At 37.7% G+C, this 15,468-nt stretch overlaps 1 protein-coding gene across 1 annotated transcript; it reads left to right on the top strand.

Annotated features, from left to right (window-relative positions):
• Positions 1–1,682: 1,682 nt before the first annotated feature.
• LOC593674 (A-kinase-interacting protein 1) lies at positions 1,683–10,362 on the top strand. The gene is made up of 6 exons (XM_030990913.1): positions 1,683–1,730; positions 6,395–6,450; positions 8,021–8,149; positions 8,708–8,788; positions 9,170–9,277; positions 10,039–10,362. The coding sequence occupies exons 2-6, from the start codon at positions 6,436–6,438 to the stop codon at positions 10,183–10,185; spliced, it is 480 nt and encodes a 159-aa protein (XP_030846773.1). The 5' UTR covers positions 1,683–1,730; positions 6,395–6,435; the 3' UTR covers positions 10,186–10,362.
• The last annotated feature ends 5,106 nt before the right edge of the window (positions 10,363–15,468 follow it).

The raw sequence follows: 15,468 nt of genomic DNA on the forward strand, positions 1-15,468 counted from the left end.
TGGCCAAGGTTATCAAAAGCCAATGCTTCGAAACATTCGAAATAATGATTATTAACACTTACAAAACGCTTAGATACAGCCCCGACATAGCACCTGAAGAGCTCCCCGGTCGTTGCTGAGATTATGACGTCACATCTTGAACATGACGATGTCCCATGACATCTCACACAATTTCAGTGCCTGTTTCATTCATCTTTTCTTCAGTTATTTCTCTTACTTAAATACCCTCAGGCAAAATGTTTAATCTATTGCCTCACTCTAAACCCCGTGCATGGTATTATTTTGATAAAAATGCAAGGATAAAAAAAAAGGAATCCGTCGCTTGTAAACCAAAATAAGACGCCATTGTATTTTCAGCTGCATACATCGCGGCATGTTCGGCGTTTCAAGAGGGAACAAAATGACGTCCATGCTATCATTCCAGATGTTTTTTTAATTTGAAAGTGTTGTTTCTTTGATTCAATTCAATTCAATTCAATTCATTTAATTTTCCTCTTTCAATCGTTTATATTTACAATGATGGTACATTTTAACATATTCACATATTTATATACATATAGATCAATTTGCACAATACAATACATTACAAAAATAAAAATGAAATTGAAAGGGAAGGAGGGCCGAAAAAAAAGCTGAGCTTGTAGGGTGTAAGCCCCCCTGTAAAAGTAATTATTATGAATTATTATTTTATGAGAAAAAACAACAACAATAACAATAACTGATTCAGTAAAACGCAAAACATTGATATCATAAATACATGATCTTTATAAAAAGAAACAATCAAAGTTGCATAAAGTAACACTACAACTTATATTTGATTGGGGAATGCAATAGCCTAGTAACTATTCAGAAGAAAGCTTTTATGTCTCCTTTTAAAAATTTGTATCGAATTACCCTGTATATATCATTTGAAAGAGAATTCCACAGTTTTGGACCTGTAAAAACAAATGTTCATTAACTCCTATCCTGTGTATACAAACAAAATAATTTAGTTATCAGAATGGGGGTCATATCCCTTTTTGAATGGTGCAAAATTCCATCACATTTATATACACTAAACTCATTATAATTTGAGAAATAAAAGCATTGCAATTATGTTCATTCTTTATGGGGTGTCGTCTGCTTGGGCAGGGTTGGTTCATATTGTGACGGCATTAAAACATTGTTATTTTCTGGCGAATCTCTCGCATATCCCAGATGCTATGGAGGTTGTTTTATATGTATTTTTATAAACCACCCGATATGTAGTTGACCTAAAACTTGTGTGATGGCCATCTGTTAGCTTACCAGTCTCTAGTAATACGCTATTGGCCATATTTGTGATTTTCTATGAACCCGCACTTTAAAGGAACATAAAGAAGAGAGAAATTAGGAAACGGCCAAAGGGTCAAAGAAAAGAAAAGGATAGAAGAAATAGAAGGAAAAAGGAAAGAGAGAGAGAGAGAAAGAAAGAAGAATAACAGGGAAGAAGATGAAGAAGAAAAAAGAAGTAGAGAACAAAAGAAGAAGAGGATCCGGAGGAGCAGGAAAGGGAGAGGGTGGGTGTTTTACATAGTTACCATGCATAATTATATTGAGAATGCATTAATAACTGTCTGGAATGTAGGCTAGCCAAGCGCGCGTATCGACGCTCTGAACACAACAAAAACAAATAGCTTTTCCATCATCCATCCAGGCAGCATCCAGGCAGGTCAGAGCTGAGTTCAAACTTGACAAAGCATTGTGTTTGGGTAAGAAAAAGATGTGACAATTGTTTTCGAAATGCTGAGATTGGAGCAAACAATCATTTAACGGGAATGGAATGGTGACAGGAATGCATTCTATACACGTATTCACAAGAAAACTTGCATAACATTACGCATTTTTTTAGGACCTCAGTCCCATGTGCTGAAAATCATGTCTGATTGTTGTCGAGTTCTTAGAATTACGGATACGGGCGTGTGCGCGCGTGTGTGTGTGTGTGTGTGTGCAGGTGATTGGATTGAGATTGTAAATAAAGATTGTAATGAGTGTTCACTGATTACTAAATATAACACTATTTTTATTTTAGATACGAGGAAGCAAGGTTGCAAAGACAATAAAACATGACGAATTGTAACGTTAGACCTAGATCTATTCCCTTTTCGTTATTTTAATTTTATTGAGTGAGGTATTCTTCACTAGAAAAGTATTCTAGAAAGTATCGAAATACTAGTCTAGTCTAGATTTACAGCAAGTGTATTCGGGCAAATAAATGAACCAATAAGATTAAGAATGACATGAAAATTGCGGATATTACTTGGCCAATACTATATGAGATGTAGACTACATGAATAGGGAGGCCAATGCCCAAATCTAACTTTTTAATTACTAGAGTAAAGTACCCGGTTTTCGGCCACTTAAGACAAAATCCTATTTATTGGACTCTTTACTTCCTATTTATTATCATTTCTTGTTCAAATCATGAAGCAAATATTATTATTATTTAAACAAAAAAAGAATCCCCCAAAAAAATCACGAATTGCCATGACAATATTCATTTCAATTTTCACTGTTTTGGAGCCGGTTATCGGCCGAGCGTTTCAGTTTACGGCCGCATGTACAAAGTCAATAGGAAGCGCTCGCGCGCGCCGTGCGTTTCTGCGCTGATGTATAGCACAAGCGGGCGGAGCAGGTATCCCACGCCGGAGCTCCCGGGTGCCCGCCTGGCCGAATACAGGCACAGCGGTGATCGGAAGTTGGAATCTGAATTAGACAGACATATCGTGTGTGCGTCGCGGTGTGCGGCTGCATTGATTTAATACATGCGATGAGATACTTTTGAGCTTGCGACCAGCACAAAATCGGGCTCTATATCTGAAAAATACTTGAAATAAAGCTCATTTTATGGTACCCATATTTCTTACATACACGCGTAAGAAACTCGATTTTTCAGATTTGGGTAGCTGGACCGCCGATTACATCGCTAAAATGTGATATTTTAGGATATATTTTTCATTGCAAATGTGGTTCTTCAGTGACACTGGCATGGTATGGTATGTGTGGGATATGTGTTATGCTATTATGCGATGTATTTTAAAGTGATTTTACCATGTATCCAACCAATTGGCCGAAAACCGGAGCTGACCGATTACCGGGTACTTTACTCTAATTTGTTTATAATAAAACAAAGATTAAAAGAAAGTATTTTCTTTCACTAAGAAAATTCACCTATCTGCCGACTCCAGAAGTTCCATCAAATAGGAGATACCCAGCTCTTTTTATCCAGCTTCCTTCTACGCATATCCGTACGTAAGAGCCTTGAATCAATTATATTTTATGTCGCAAAATTACGTTGATAATTAGACAGGCCCGAGGGGATTGGGCGTGTCATTGCCCGGACAACAAGTTTAAAACTTCGCCCGAAATTCCATTCATCATCAGCGGCTAGCCTTGAATCGGACGCACACACCGACACAGCTAGGTAATTGCATTGCAAGCTGCAGTCTTGAAATCGAGCCATGGAGGGACAAAACATGAACTGACAGAAAAAAAACGTAGATCTACGTGATTGTAGTCAATATAATCCTAGAAAAGAATTAAAATTAATAAGTAGGCCTACCTTAAGGTGATATTCCAAATCCAATAGTACTTCCTCATGAGTAAAGATCAATCTGACACTGCATTATCAACGATCGAGAAGTTACGAGGTCCAATTAACATCCATCTTGCAGCGAACACAATACGGAGTACAATAGGACAGCAGCGCAGCATAGCGCATATCCATGCAACGTACATGTACATGTACTAATATTTCTCTCACTCTCTCTCTCTCTCCCTTTCGCTATACGTAACATACACACTCACTAACCATGTCTCATACAACACACACCTTCAAATCATGGCTTTCATTTCAATTCTCAATCGGAGTATAGACTGCTCACGACACATAGACTTTTTTTTTTTTACTGAAATATCTTTTTTAACGCTTCTCATACATTACTGCACGACACTCGTATCTAGTGCTGTGAGAATAAGGTACTAGAGTCTATAAATAAGACTACGCTTTGTGCATGATCTGACCGGAGCTCAGACATATGTCCCAATACCCTTTATTTTTGGCACGAACAATGACGTCACTGTTCACAATTTTCCTTCTCATTTTGAGATGGATGTAGCTATAGGGCTCAATCCAACGCAAGATTGACAGAAACATTGTACTCTATCTACTTTTGAATGTTCAGTTTGTAAAAATCTGTATTTAAAAAGATATAATCTTTTTTCTTTATATTTTCTAGTTGTTAGAAGTGGCAATCGTGAACATCTGAATTGTTGATCTCTATCAAAAGTTCTTTACTCAAAACGGATCCCATATTTTTAGGGTCTACCTTCTGCCAATGAGAAGGTTTTTAGTGAGCAAACCTCTACGCCCTCTAGGATTTTCTTAGTCGGTTGTGCGCGCCTGTCATGGTCTTCTGCTACAACAATTATTGGATTAAAATACGTCAAAATCTGCAAGATCGTCAACAAATGGTGAAAGACTGTTACAGATCCGTGATTATAGGTATGTCGTGAAATGTATAATTATATTTTTTCTTATTTTCATCAATTTTTATTTTTACATCATTTTTTTCCCTCTGCTAATTTTTTTAAGTGGGCGAAGAGCGCACAAATCGTAAGTGTAGAAGCCTTACGCCCGGGCATTGGCCTCCCTAACATGAATAAATGCAGCGAATGAAATAAGTTTTCTACAATTATTACAAATAGAAATGACGTCGATAATCCAATGGCAATGGAAATGATGACTGGCGCTGTCGAAGAACAACGAAAAGGGCTCACGTGATGATGTGGAGGCTTTAAGGCGGAAACACAACTTCATTCTCTGGCTGAAGAGTCGTAAAGAATGCGATGTCTGCGCTGACACTCATGAACTGCTGCGCTCGGCACTCGAGGAGGAAGCAGTGAATCCCTGATGCATCATAAGCATTGGTCTTGCTTTTTCGTCTCTATAGAATTTACACACAAATGTGTTCGTGCACACAAACAATTTTTGACAAAGATGATAGTCATACATGTAGATTTAAAAAAATGAAATTAAGTCTTGTGAATACAAATACTTTAATTAGATTTTTCTCAATTTGTACTCAGGTTTTCATGAATAGTCCATACATGAACATTTAGCTCCTATCATGGCAATGAAAAAGCAAAATTGTATTTATTGAGCAGTTGTCCCGTCAGACAAATACATGTAGTCTTCAAAAAGAAAATCAAACACTCTACCTTCAAGGTTTCACAAATATTCTAAAAATATTTCAAAGACTTTAAAGGTATGTGTGAGTGTTAATTAAATTACGAAGACAACACATTTTGTTAATAATAATCATAGTAATAATATGTTTGTTTTATTATATAGAGCTCTCACACAATAAGCCAGTTCACGGTTGCAGTCTGAGCATGAGCAGATAAAGGTCATTGCAGAACAAATTTTGAAATTAACGGAGACGAAATACTGGATTCGTGCTCATGAAAGTTATGTAACATTATTCATTCATGCACATTCAGTACACTCCATGATACACAGGTGGAAGTATTCTTTGAAAAGGGGAAACAAAGGCTATTTCTATAGCCCCTCCATCGCTGTAGGAGTGATTATTTCAAAATGTACAAAGTGGGACCTCTTCATGATTTTAAGATCTGTGGATATTCGGGGTCATTGCAGTAATGTGCTAACCGTGAACTGGTCTATTGGTTTCACTGCGCTCAATACAAGGTATAAAGACCTTGGGAAAATCAGTTAAATACATAATAAATCTTCAAGTGTCTAGAGTGGGTGCTTTCCGGATGATCCGGGGCAGTCGATTCCAGGGGGGAGGGATCAAGGTAGACATTAGACAACCTCCCACTATACTGTCTGCTTGATTAATATGTTGTGTTTTATGTTGTTGTTGTTAGGCTGACCAATCTAAAAAGATTATTACTGCCTGGCTGTAAGTAGTTGTTCATCACTGATGATTGGATGGCACCGTTTCTTTTCCTCTTCAGTGGGTATCATCATGTACTGTGCAGCTTCCGATTATTTGATGGTGCGGGCAATAATTTAGGTGTCGACCATGAGCATGACCATGATGATTATGCTATGTTAGATTATCTGTTTGTTTGATTGTTGTTGTTGTTTATTTTTTTTAATGTATTTCTCTTGAAGTGTGGTAATATACATGTAGGGAATCAGCCTTGACAGGCAAATGGCCTTTGTTCATCCCTCACATCCACCACCCTTCATTCACAGTACCATGTCAATGAATTTTTAAATATTTATATTGTTGAGTTTATACTGATTTGTTTGTATATATTCCGATGTGTTTTTAAAGAGATGTGAAATAAATTAAAATTGAATATTATTATTATTTTTGATATTATATCCTGTTATTTTATACAGTTGTGAAATCTCAAGAAACTGCAATCCAGAGCCATCACATAATGAACCACCACTCAGTGAGTATAATTTATCATTATTATTCATTTTTTTTTAAAGTAGAAGTGAAGAAACCCACAATAACAAGACAAATTTGTGAAATAATTTGGGCCTCATCGTTGCGCCATGTGTTATTTGATAGTACTCTCTGTCTTTCTCTTTGTAAAGCAAAAATCGGGCACATGCAGGCCTGATAAAAACCCAATTAAAATCAGTTTCCTGATTATTATTATATATAGATTTTTTTTTTTTTTACCTGATTTTTTTTTTTATTACAATTTTATCCTGATTTTCCTGATTTTTACCTGATTTTCTCTATTCTTCCCTATTTTGCTTACTCAAAAAGGGGGAATGTTGTTAGATGCCCCCCCCCCCCCCCCCCCCCCTCCCCCAAATCCTCTTGTTTTTGTTTTACTCAAGGGCAATTCCACGGTAACGGAAGGACACTCAGACAAGATTTTTGAACTTCAGGTTCATACTAAAAGAAATGTTTTATTAGTATGTATTAAACTATGGGGAACAAAATGTGTTTCAGTCAAGTGGGAAGCTTCATCAACTTCACAAAGTTTGGATAAACACCAATTAACTGGAAAAACCATGTCCATTTTTATGTCCTTCCGTTACCGAGATAATTAATATGCACATTCTTAAACTACTTAACTATAATGACAATTTTTTGTGTGAAAATTAAAGGCACTTATATAGGTATTATATCTATACTGTTTCACATCTTATACTAATAAAACAGTTCTTTTAGTATGAACCTGAAGTTCAAAAATCTTGTCTGAGTGTCCTTCCGTTACCGTGGAATTGCCCTCAAGTGCTCACTATCACCCCTGCACATGACTTCACTCTCGTCTTCCTGTTCAACAGGAAGCTGAATGCAACATTTAAGGCAGTTCATTTCCACAGTCTGATCACTGTTATTTTAAAGCCAGCAGTTCTTGCATTCTGAACAACAAACTTGTGGGAATTAATGTCTGAAATTATTAGCAGCGGAGGGGATTTTATAATCTCTCTCTCTCTCTCTCTCTTTCTCCCTTACTAAGTTTGATTCAGTAATCCATCACTTAAACGCTGTCTCTCTCTTCCTATTCCTATCTCTCTTTCTTTCTCACGGCAGGCTTGTGACTGGATGTCTTACACACTATGCAGCAGGTCTTAGAGAGAACTAGAAGGAGAGAGGTCCCCCCCCCCCCCCCTCTCTCACTCTCTACTTCTCCTTCTCTCTCTGTCCCCATTCTTGTAATTGATTGTGTAATAATTCACAGGTTGTTGCTTCGTCGTCCCTCCCTTACTGTGTTGGATTCTGTAATAGCTCATATATTGTTTCTCTCCCTATCTCTCTCTCTCTCTCTCTCAGCACAATTATGACTGATGTCGTACACACTATGTAAAGCAAACCACCAAGTACAGCAGGTCTTGGATAGAACTGAAAGCAGAGAGGTTACAAATCTCCTCCACCTAAGAATTACCATGTTTTACTCTGTAATTACTCATATATTGTCTCTCTCCCTATCTCTCTCTCTCTCTCTCTCTCTCCCCTCTCTCTGTCACTGTGTATTGTCTCTTTCTCTCTCTCACACACAGCATGCTGAAGACTGGATGTCCTGCACACTGTGCAGAGCGAACCACCAAGGACAACAGGTCTTAGAGAGAGCGAGAAGGCGAGAGGTCACTTGGCCGGAACCTAGAGAACAGGGGACCCCTCCTGTTCAGGTCAGTAATAAAGATTTAATTGTATATACATGTAGCACCTAATATGAAATATTGTAGAGGTATGGAGGATGTCTAGTGGATACATCACTGCACTGAGGATCACAGGGTTCACGCCCCACGGTCATGAGTCCCGCCTTGGCACTAATTTCCTTCAGCAAGACATTAGGGACTTAGATTCGCATGAAGACAATGGGGATTGCTACGATCGACGTCCTTTTAATGCACTGCCTTGAATGGAGGTCACACGTATCAGTCCACGCAAATCTAAAAGTCCCTATCAATCAACATTTGCCACTCTCCACCCAGGTGATGAAAATGGGTACCCTGTAGGAAAAAAATTCCCCTAATGCTCGGCTAATGTCGAGGTAATAATAGTACAGGGCTTAGAAACATTGGCATCGACCGCTATAAAAATGTTACTATCATTATCATTATTAATCGGTTGTCTTTACATTATTTTTTTGTAGATATTGCTGTTGTTGCTTTTCTATTTTTTTTGTATTTATTAATATTATTCTTTTTTTAAATCTCCATTTTTCATTGTTGCAATTTCTCCAGGATGCTCTGACTTACACCACTATAAATGAAGCCTTTGGCAGCATCCTGCAGTATATGACTTCAAGCAGCAGACAATGTAGGGTAAGTTTTGTACTTTTAGATGGGAATCCATGACCCTTCTTACAATATGTTACACTTTGATTTAGTTTTTTTTTGTTATGCTATGCTAAGAAAGCATGTGTATGCTTGTTAGTAAGCAACCTGTATTTTTGTTCAATACAAGATGCAAAACATGAACAATAGCATCAGCAAACTTCATACATAATGTGCTGAAACAGCAGACTCTCACAGAGAGCCTTGATGGGCCAATCTAGTGGTTCACTGCATCACAGAATGACTAAATCACAAAACAGGCAATACAAAGGAACAAACTAATACCATTGTGAACGATTTCTCTCACGTTTTTATAAATCCTCATGTATTACCTCTGTAACATCTAACTTGTGTCATTCCTTTTGACAGAGATACTACTCCAGCATTCCAGCGTCTACCCATAATGCACTGGACAAGCGGCATTGTGGGAGATTTCATGCTCCGAGATACACAGAGCCCCGGAAGACGACACACCCTGTAAGTGGACTTTCCCATTCCTAACGTAATGGCTTACAATATCATCATGAGTTTGTTTGGAATGAAATCAATAGGGTGGATTCACTATAAACAGTGCCCCCACTGGCATGCCATGAGAGGTTTTTATATATATTTAAACCGGTGCAGCGCAGCAAAACGCAAGCCACCGATCAAATTGACCAAAGTGATCCAAACTGTTTAAATTAATTCATTGAGATTGACATGTCCTGATATCAGTGGACTTTTCTGTATTGAATTTGGATTTTGAAAATTCCATCCAATTGATTCTGACTCAAATTTGGCCTGATTTTGGTAAAAATCAATACACATTTGCATTTTGGGCCAAAAAGTTACCAAAATTACTCCAAAATTCTTGTTGAGGGTGGTCAATTTGTCTATATTTTCAAGCATCAGGACAACTTCTCACAAAGAAAAAGCCCATCTAATCTCCTTAGATGATAATAATGATTGGAAAACTTTCCCCTGACCAAAGATGGCTGTAATGGGTTGGGCGAACTTGAAAAAGTCACCAAATTGGCCAAAATGTAGGTTCAGTAAGACAAATTTTTAAGCATTCAACATGGACAAATATGGATAATGTTAGGCCTCGGCCACAAATTCCATTATGAACACCGTAAGAATGATTATCAGACAATGGAAATTTGGGTAGACGATGGAAAAACGGAGATTCGTACGAAATTATCGTTCGTACAAACCTTTGTGACCGTAGCATTATTTTTCTCTTTTTCTTTTTTTTCCAGCTGCAGAAAACAGAAGATGTTCACATCCAAGTCCAGCCTGGGACATACGCCGTGACGGCCGGAGGCTGGGGCAGGGGCAAAGGTCAACAGACGCACGTCGTCCATGTCAACCAAGGTCAAAGTGTCAACCTTGATTTCACCATGTGACCTCGACTTGGTGAATCCACCAACGCCAGCTGATTGTATAGACTTTTTTTAGAAACTGATTGCGCTGGTGGTTTTATAAACTGATTATAATAATAATATCCCATGTTTATATAGCGCTCAATACATCGATCCAACGATGTGCCTAAGCACTTTACAGATATATTATTACCCCGGTCATCAGATTCAGGCTTACCCGCACACAATATTGCACATTTTCCACTCCCTGGGGAGCATTCCAGCCAGTTGCCATTTTACAAACGCACACTTGCTCGTCCAACCATATGAACTTCTGCATCCTACTGGGAGCCAGAAGAAAGCTTGTCTTATCGTCTTCCCCTGTCCCTGTATCTATCTGTGCATGTGATTAACCTAGCTGTGCAGTGTAAGAGGAAGGCTGCCATCTACTGTCGAACATCGTATTTGTGGTAGGGATAATCCTCTATGGAATTGAATTTCAATATGTGTGATACACACCTCTGGCATATAGTGGCGAAAATTAAGTATTGATGTTAATTTTGTAAAAGCTGTTTAAATCATGAATGAAATTCAGCAGTAATGTTTGTTCCACAAATAAGATTAGTAACCCTTATTCCTTCTGTTGTAATCCTATTTTTGCACAAAAGTAATGGTTTCCGACCCCTTAGTTGCAAAAATGTCTGATTTAAGAACAAAGTAGAGAACTTTTATTTGCAATCTTGTTTTCAATTAATCTTTTATCCACGTTTTTATAATCACCTCTATTAAAGTTTCTAGGCAGGAACTTGTTGTACCCTTTGTCAAAATTGAGTGAGTTGGTTCACTTTTGAATATATGTTATTTTAAGGCTACAAATGGCTCTCCATACTTTTTAAGTCAAACTTAGAGTTAAGTTCAACTTAGGATCTTTGTGAAACACCCCCCTGGTCATGCAATATTGTTGAGAAAAGAAACTGGCAGCAATCGGGAAACGCTGACTGTAAGCTTTTGGAATCATGCAAATTATCAGAATTTGACCCAATTGTGCTGAGAGTCCCATGTGCTCATGTACACAAACTTGTAGCCTGAAAGTTCAGTCCAAACATGTCAATTTTTTTCCTGTTATATAGAGTACCGAAGCTGTGACATACAAATCTATTTTTAGAATTTGTCAATGTTTGTCTTCATTTTCCGAAAGAGCATAACAAATAATGTCCGAATGTTGAAAAACAATTGAATATGTTAAGTATTGGCTGAGATATGACCATCTATATGGGAACTCAGTGTTATAGTGCTCTGGTTCCTAATGTTATGAATATGACTGCAGTTGAAGAGTCATCCTCTGCAGTGTTTTTGTTTTCTGTGAAATTCTTCCATGTTCAAATGAAAGGAATGGAAAAGCTTACACCATTTTCAATTTCCCACCTTTCCTAGAACTCACCCTTCTCTTGAATATATATTGGGTAACCTTGTTTGGGATTATTTCCCCTCGGTATTCTGTTTCTTAAAGGTAAAGACCAGTATTGGAAACGCCCACCTCTCAAAAAAAATGAAATGGAAGCTCTTATTACCAATCATGTGAAAGAATATGTTTTGATCCGAATTTTGCTGAGAAACCACTTACATTGATATATTTCGTAAATTATTATATCTATTTGGACCTGATATATATACATGTAACGCATGTGTCGCACACGTGTGCGTAGTCCCATATACATCTTTCTGTGTACAGTGCTTGTAACTTTACCAAGACTGGGCCAAATTTCTTATCATTTTGATGATTCCAGAACCTTGCAGTACTGTACACACCAACACTTATATGCTACATGATCAACCTTTTTTTACAATGCGATCGCATGACCATAACTGGTCTTTATCTTTAAGCCCTCCCTCCCCCCCCCCCCCCCCAATGCTTGCTTTAAGTGACAATGCACTCATGAGACACCATGCATGTGGGCATTGGAATTCAAGTGTAATGCAAGCATAACAATTTCAACAGAGATGGTGACATTTTCATGTTTTTCTTGAAAACAACAAGCCAAATAATAATAATATAGATCATTTAGGAGCGCTGAAAACAAAAAGTACTATATATACAAAAAGGACTTTTAAAGATAGTTAAATCGTAAGAAGTATGTTTTAAGGCCCCACTGTCCTACTTGTAGCTACTTGCTCCCTCTATATAGAAAACTTCCCAAATCGGTGCCTGTTGGTCCCCCATGATCCTCTCTTTCTTATGTTAGTTGAGAGCTGAGTTGATGAGATAGCCACCTGTCAGTGACCTGGCTGGATGGTCTAATCCCCTCTGGCCCAGTAGTATTGACAGTCTTTAAGGGGTCTTTATTGATAGAGGCAAGACAGCTCAATTCACCGATGGACAGTTAGATATTGTTCCATGAAGTTCAAGAACATGCTTTATACAAGCATAAGATTAACTTTTGTACAAAAAAAATGTAGATTTTAAAATGTGTATTAATTTTTAAAAATATATGCCTGTTTCTGTCTCGTTTGTTTATTTATTCATTCATTAATTGATTGATTTGTTTATTTGAATGAGATAGTGTTAATTTATATAATTGATACAATTGAATCAGTTTATACGAAGGCAAATGTGATTTTGTTTTGTTGTTGTTGAAACTCTGTTTGATTTGAGGTTGTTACTGAATGTGTTTTGAAGTTGATGCACCTACTAGTAGGTTAAGAGTGTTAAAATGTCAGTGAAAGTGAAAAGGAAAAGAGAGAGAGAGAGGGGAGGGCAGAGAAAGAGAGAGAGGAGGGCAGAGAGCGATAAAGAGAGCAAGATTTAGACGGAGAGGGGAGGAGAGAGAGAGAGAGAGAGGAAGAATGATAGATGGGGAGGGGGGGGGGTCTGGGGCTGAGGGGAATATATTACGGAGGCATTGGAGGAGTGGGAATAATAAACCGAAATATATTTTTGTTTTACGTTCATAGAGTTTAACAGAAAGAAACAATAGAGGCAAAGAGGTCGAATAAAAGATAAACGAAGAGAAAGGGAGCAATGTAAACAGAGAGAAGATCGAGTATGTTTCAAAAGATAAATACAAGAAGGCGAATTATTGAAATGGAGAATGAGAGAGATGCATGTAGAAAAACGGAAGAGGTGAGAGTGGGGCTTTCATATCAGAAAAACATTAGCATGATAAAGAGAGCAAAGAGTTGTTTTGCCTCAAAAATCCTTAAAGTTACTTTATTACAGTCTAGTGTTGCCACGATTAGATTAGATTATTGCTCTGTTGTATGGTCGAACAGATTTCATTCTCATACAACTAAGCTTCAAAAAATTCAAAAGAGGGCCGCAAGAATAATATTGAACAAGACATTATGACACACCGTCGGCTGATTTGTTCACAAGTCTTAAATGGATGACACTAGACAAGCGGTTTGAGCTAAATCGCGTTATGATGATATATAAATGCGTTCATAACTTAGCACCTTCTTACCTTCAGGTAGGCTTGTTAAATCCTAATGATGTACATGAGCATCATACAAGGCAAATAGACAGTGGATGTTTACGTGTGCCTAGATTTCACACTGATTGTTATAAGAGTAGCCCAATTGTTTCTTCTATATTTGAATGGAATAAGCTAGATAATTCGTTGAGAACGGCTTCCTCTGTCAATTCATTTTTATAAGAGATTGTTTAAACAAAGTTGTAATTTGTGAATGGCATGTGCATGTTCTGTAATATTTACATGACTTATTCACATAATTGCGACCTAATTAATATTTTCCTATTGACATTACTGTTTACTAGGTTAATGATATATGTTTATTTTGCAAACGAGTATTATTTGTGTAACTGTTCTGTATAAATGTTATAAACGATGTAAATATGTTCATTCAGGACCCCATAGAAGACCACTACTTGTTGGTGAATGGGCTACCCCGTCAAAAGATTAGAAATAAATAACTAAATAAATAAAATACCTCACTCTCTTTTTCTTTCTTTCTTCTTTCCTCTTCTGATACTCTCTCTCTCTCTCTCTACCCCCCCCCCTATCTCTTTCTTACACAGACGGACAGACACACAACCTAGTTATTTATTGATTATCTTCCGCTCATCCCCCTTTTTCATCTCTTTCTCTCTCTCTCTCTCTCTCTCTATCCCCCTCTCTCTATCTCACACAGATGGACAGTAGACACACACCCTAGTTATTTATATTTTATCTTCCGCTCACCCCCTTTTCCCCATCTCTCTCTCTCCCTCCCACTCTCTCTCTCTCTCTCTCTCTCTCACTCTCTCTCTATTTCAATGTTGATATAACCCCTCACTCTCATACACCCTCGCTCTCCTTCTCTCACATACACTCATACGCTCACACTCACACGCACCCACACAACAACAAGACAAACAAAAAACCAACGCAAACAAGCAAAACAACACAATAGATAACAATTTAAAGAAGATAAGATGTACCCCGACTTCAATAATTTGTCTAGGCGAACATATGGCTTTTGGCTTTGGGATATATTGAAGTTTTCCATTTGTCGAGTTCAAAAATCCCATAAATTTATGTTTTTGTCTTAAGCGCCTTCTACCTTGGGATATTACTCAAACAATAGGGACTTTTAGATTTGCACGTCGACAGCTTTGACTGCAACGTGTGACGTCATTTTAAGGCACTTCGCATGCGTTACGTCGTCTCAGTCGATGATCGAGAATGCGTCAACCTTGATTCTCCTAAATCTAGTACATACATAAATACATATTGATATTAATAGCGCCTTTACATGCTCAAGGTACTAGTATGCCGCGTGCGCATAACATATACAGTTCCTCAGGTAGACAAAGGAACATCCCTTCCCTGCTATTATGTAAAAATGTGTAGAACAGGTGTCACATGCATATTCACCTGTTCTACACATTTTTACATAATAGCAGTAAAGGGATGTTCTTTTGTTGAGGGTAGAATGAGGAACTGTATATTTTGTCTTCTTTCTTTGTCCGTGATGTTCATAGTGTTACTTCCTGCATGCATATATCGTCGAGTGCAATCTAAAAGATTTCTAATTGTAGTCAACATGGGCAGTTAAGTACGTTGACACGCATGATCAGTCGGCGTTCGTCGTGTTCTCGTCCACTCAATCTAAAAGTCCCTAATAAATTATGTTGACTTGCATACTACGAATGTCCTCTAAACAGAAAAGACGCTCCCGAGTCAAAGATGATGTTGGAAAGTTGTCCGGCGCTCCACCATTATAGTACCCATCCCTTTTAGTGAATACAACTTTCAACAATTCATTACTTTCTTACTTTTTGTCTTATTTCCTTCAAAATTTTCTTCGGTTTGCTTCTCTGATTTGTCT

The sequence above is a fragment of the Strongylocentrotus purpuratus genome, unplaced genomic scaffold (genome assembly GCF_000002235.5).
Source record: "Strongylocentrotus purpuratus isolate Spur 01 unplaced genomic scaffold, Spur_5.0 spur5_contig_844, whole genome shotgun sequence".
NCBI lineage: Eukaryota > Metazoa > Echinodermata > Echinoidea > Camarodonta > Strongylocentrotidae > Strongylocentrotus > Strongylocentrotus purpuratus.

Coding starts and splice junctions, on each gene's coding strand:
- LOC593674 (XM_030990913.1), top strand. Junction 8,150..8,707: donor AGGGGACCCCTCCTGTTCAG/GTCAGTAATAAA, acceptor CAATTTCTCCAG/GATGCTCTGACTTACACCAC. Junction 9,278..10,038: donor CCCGGAAGACGACACACCCT/GTAAGTGGACTT, acceptor TTTTTTTTCCAG/CTGCAGAAAACAGAAGATGT.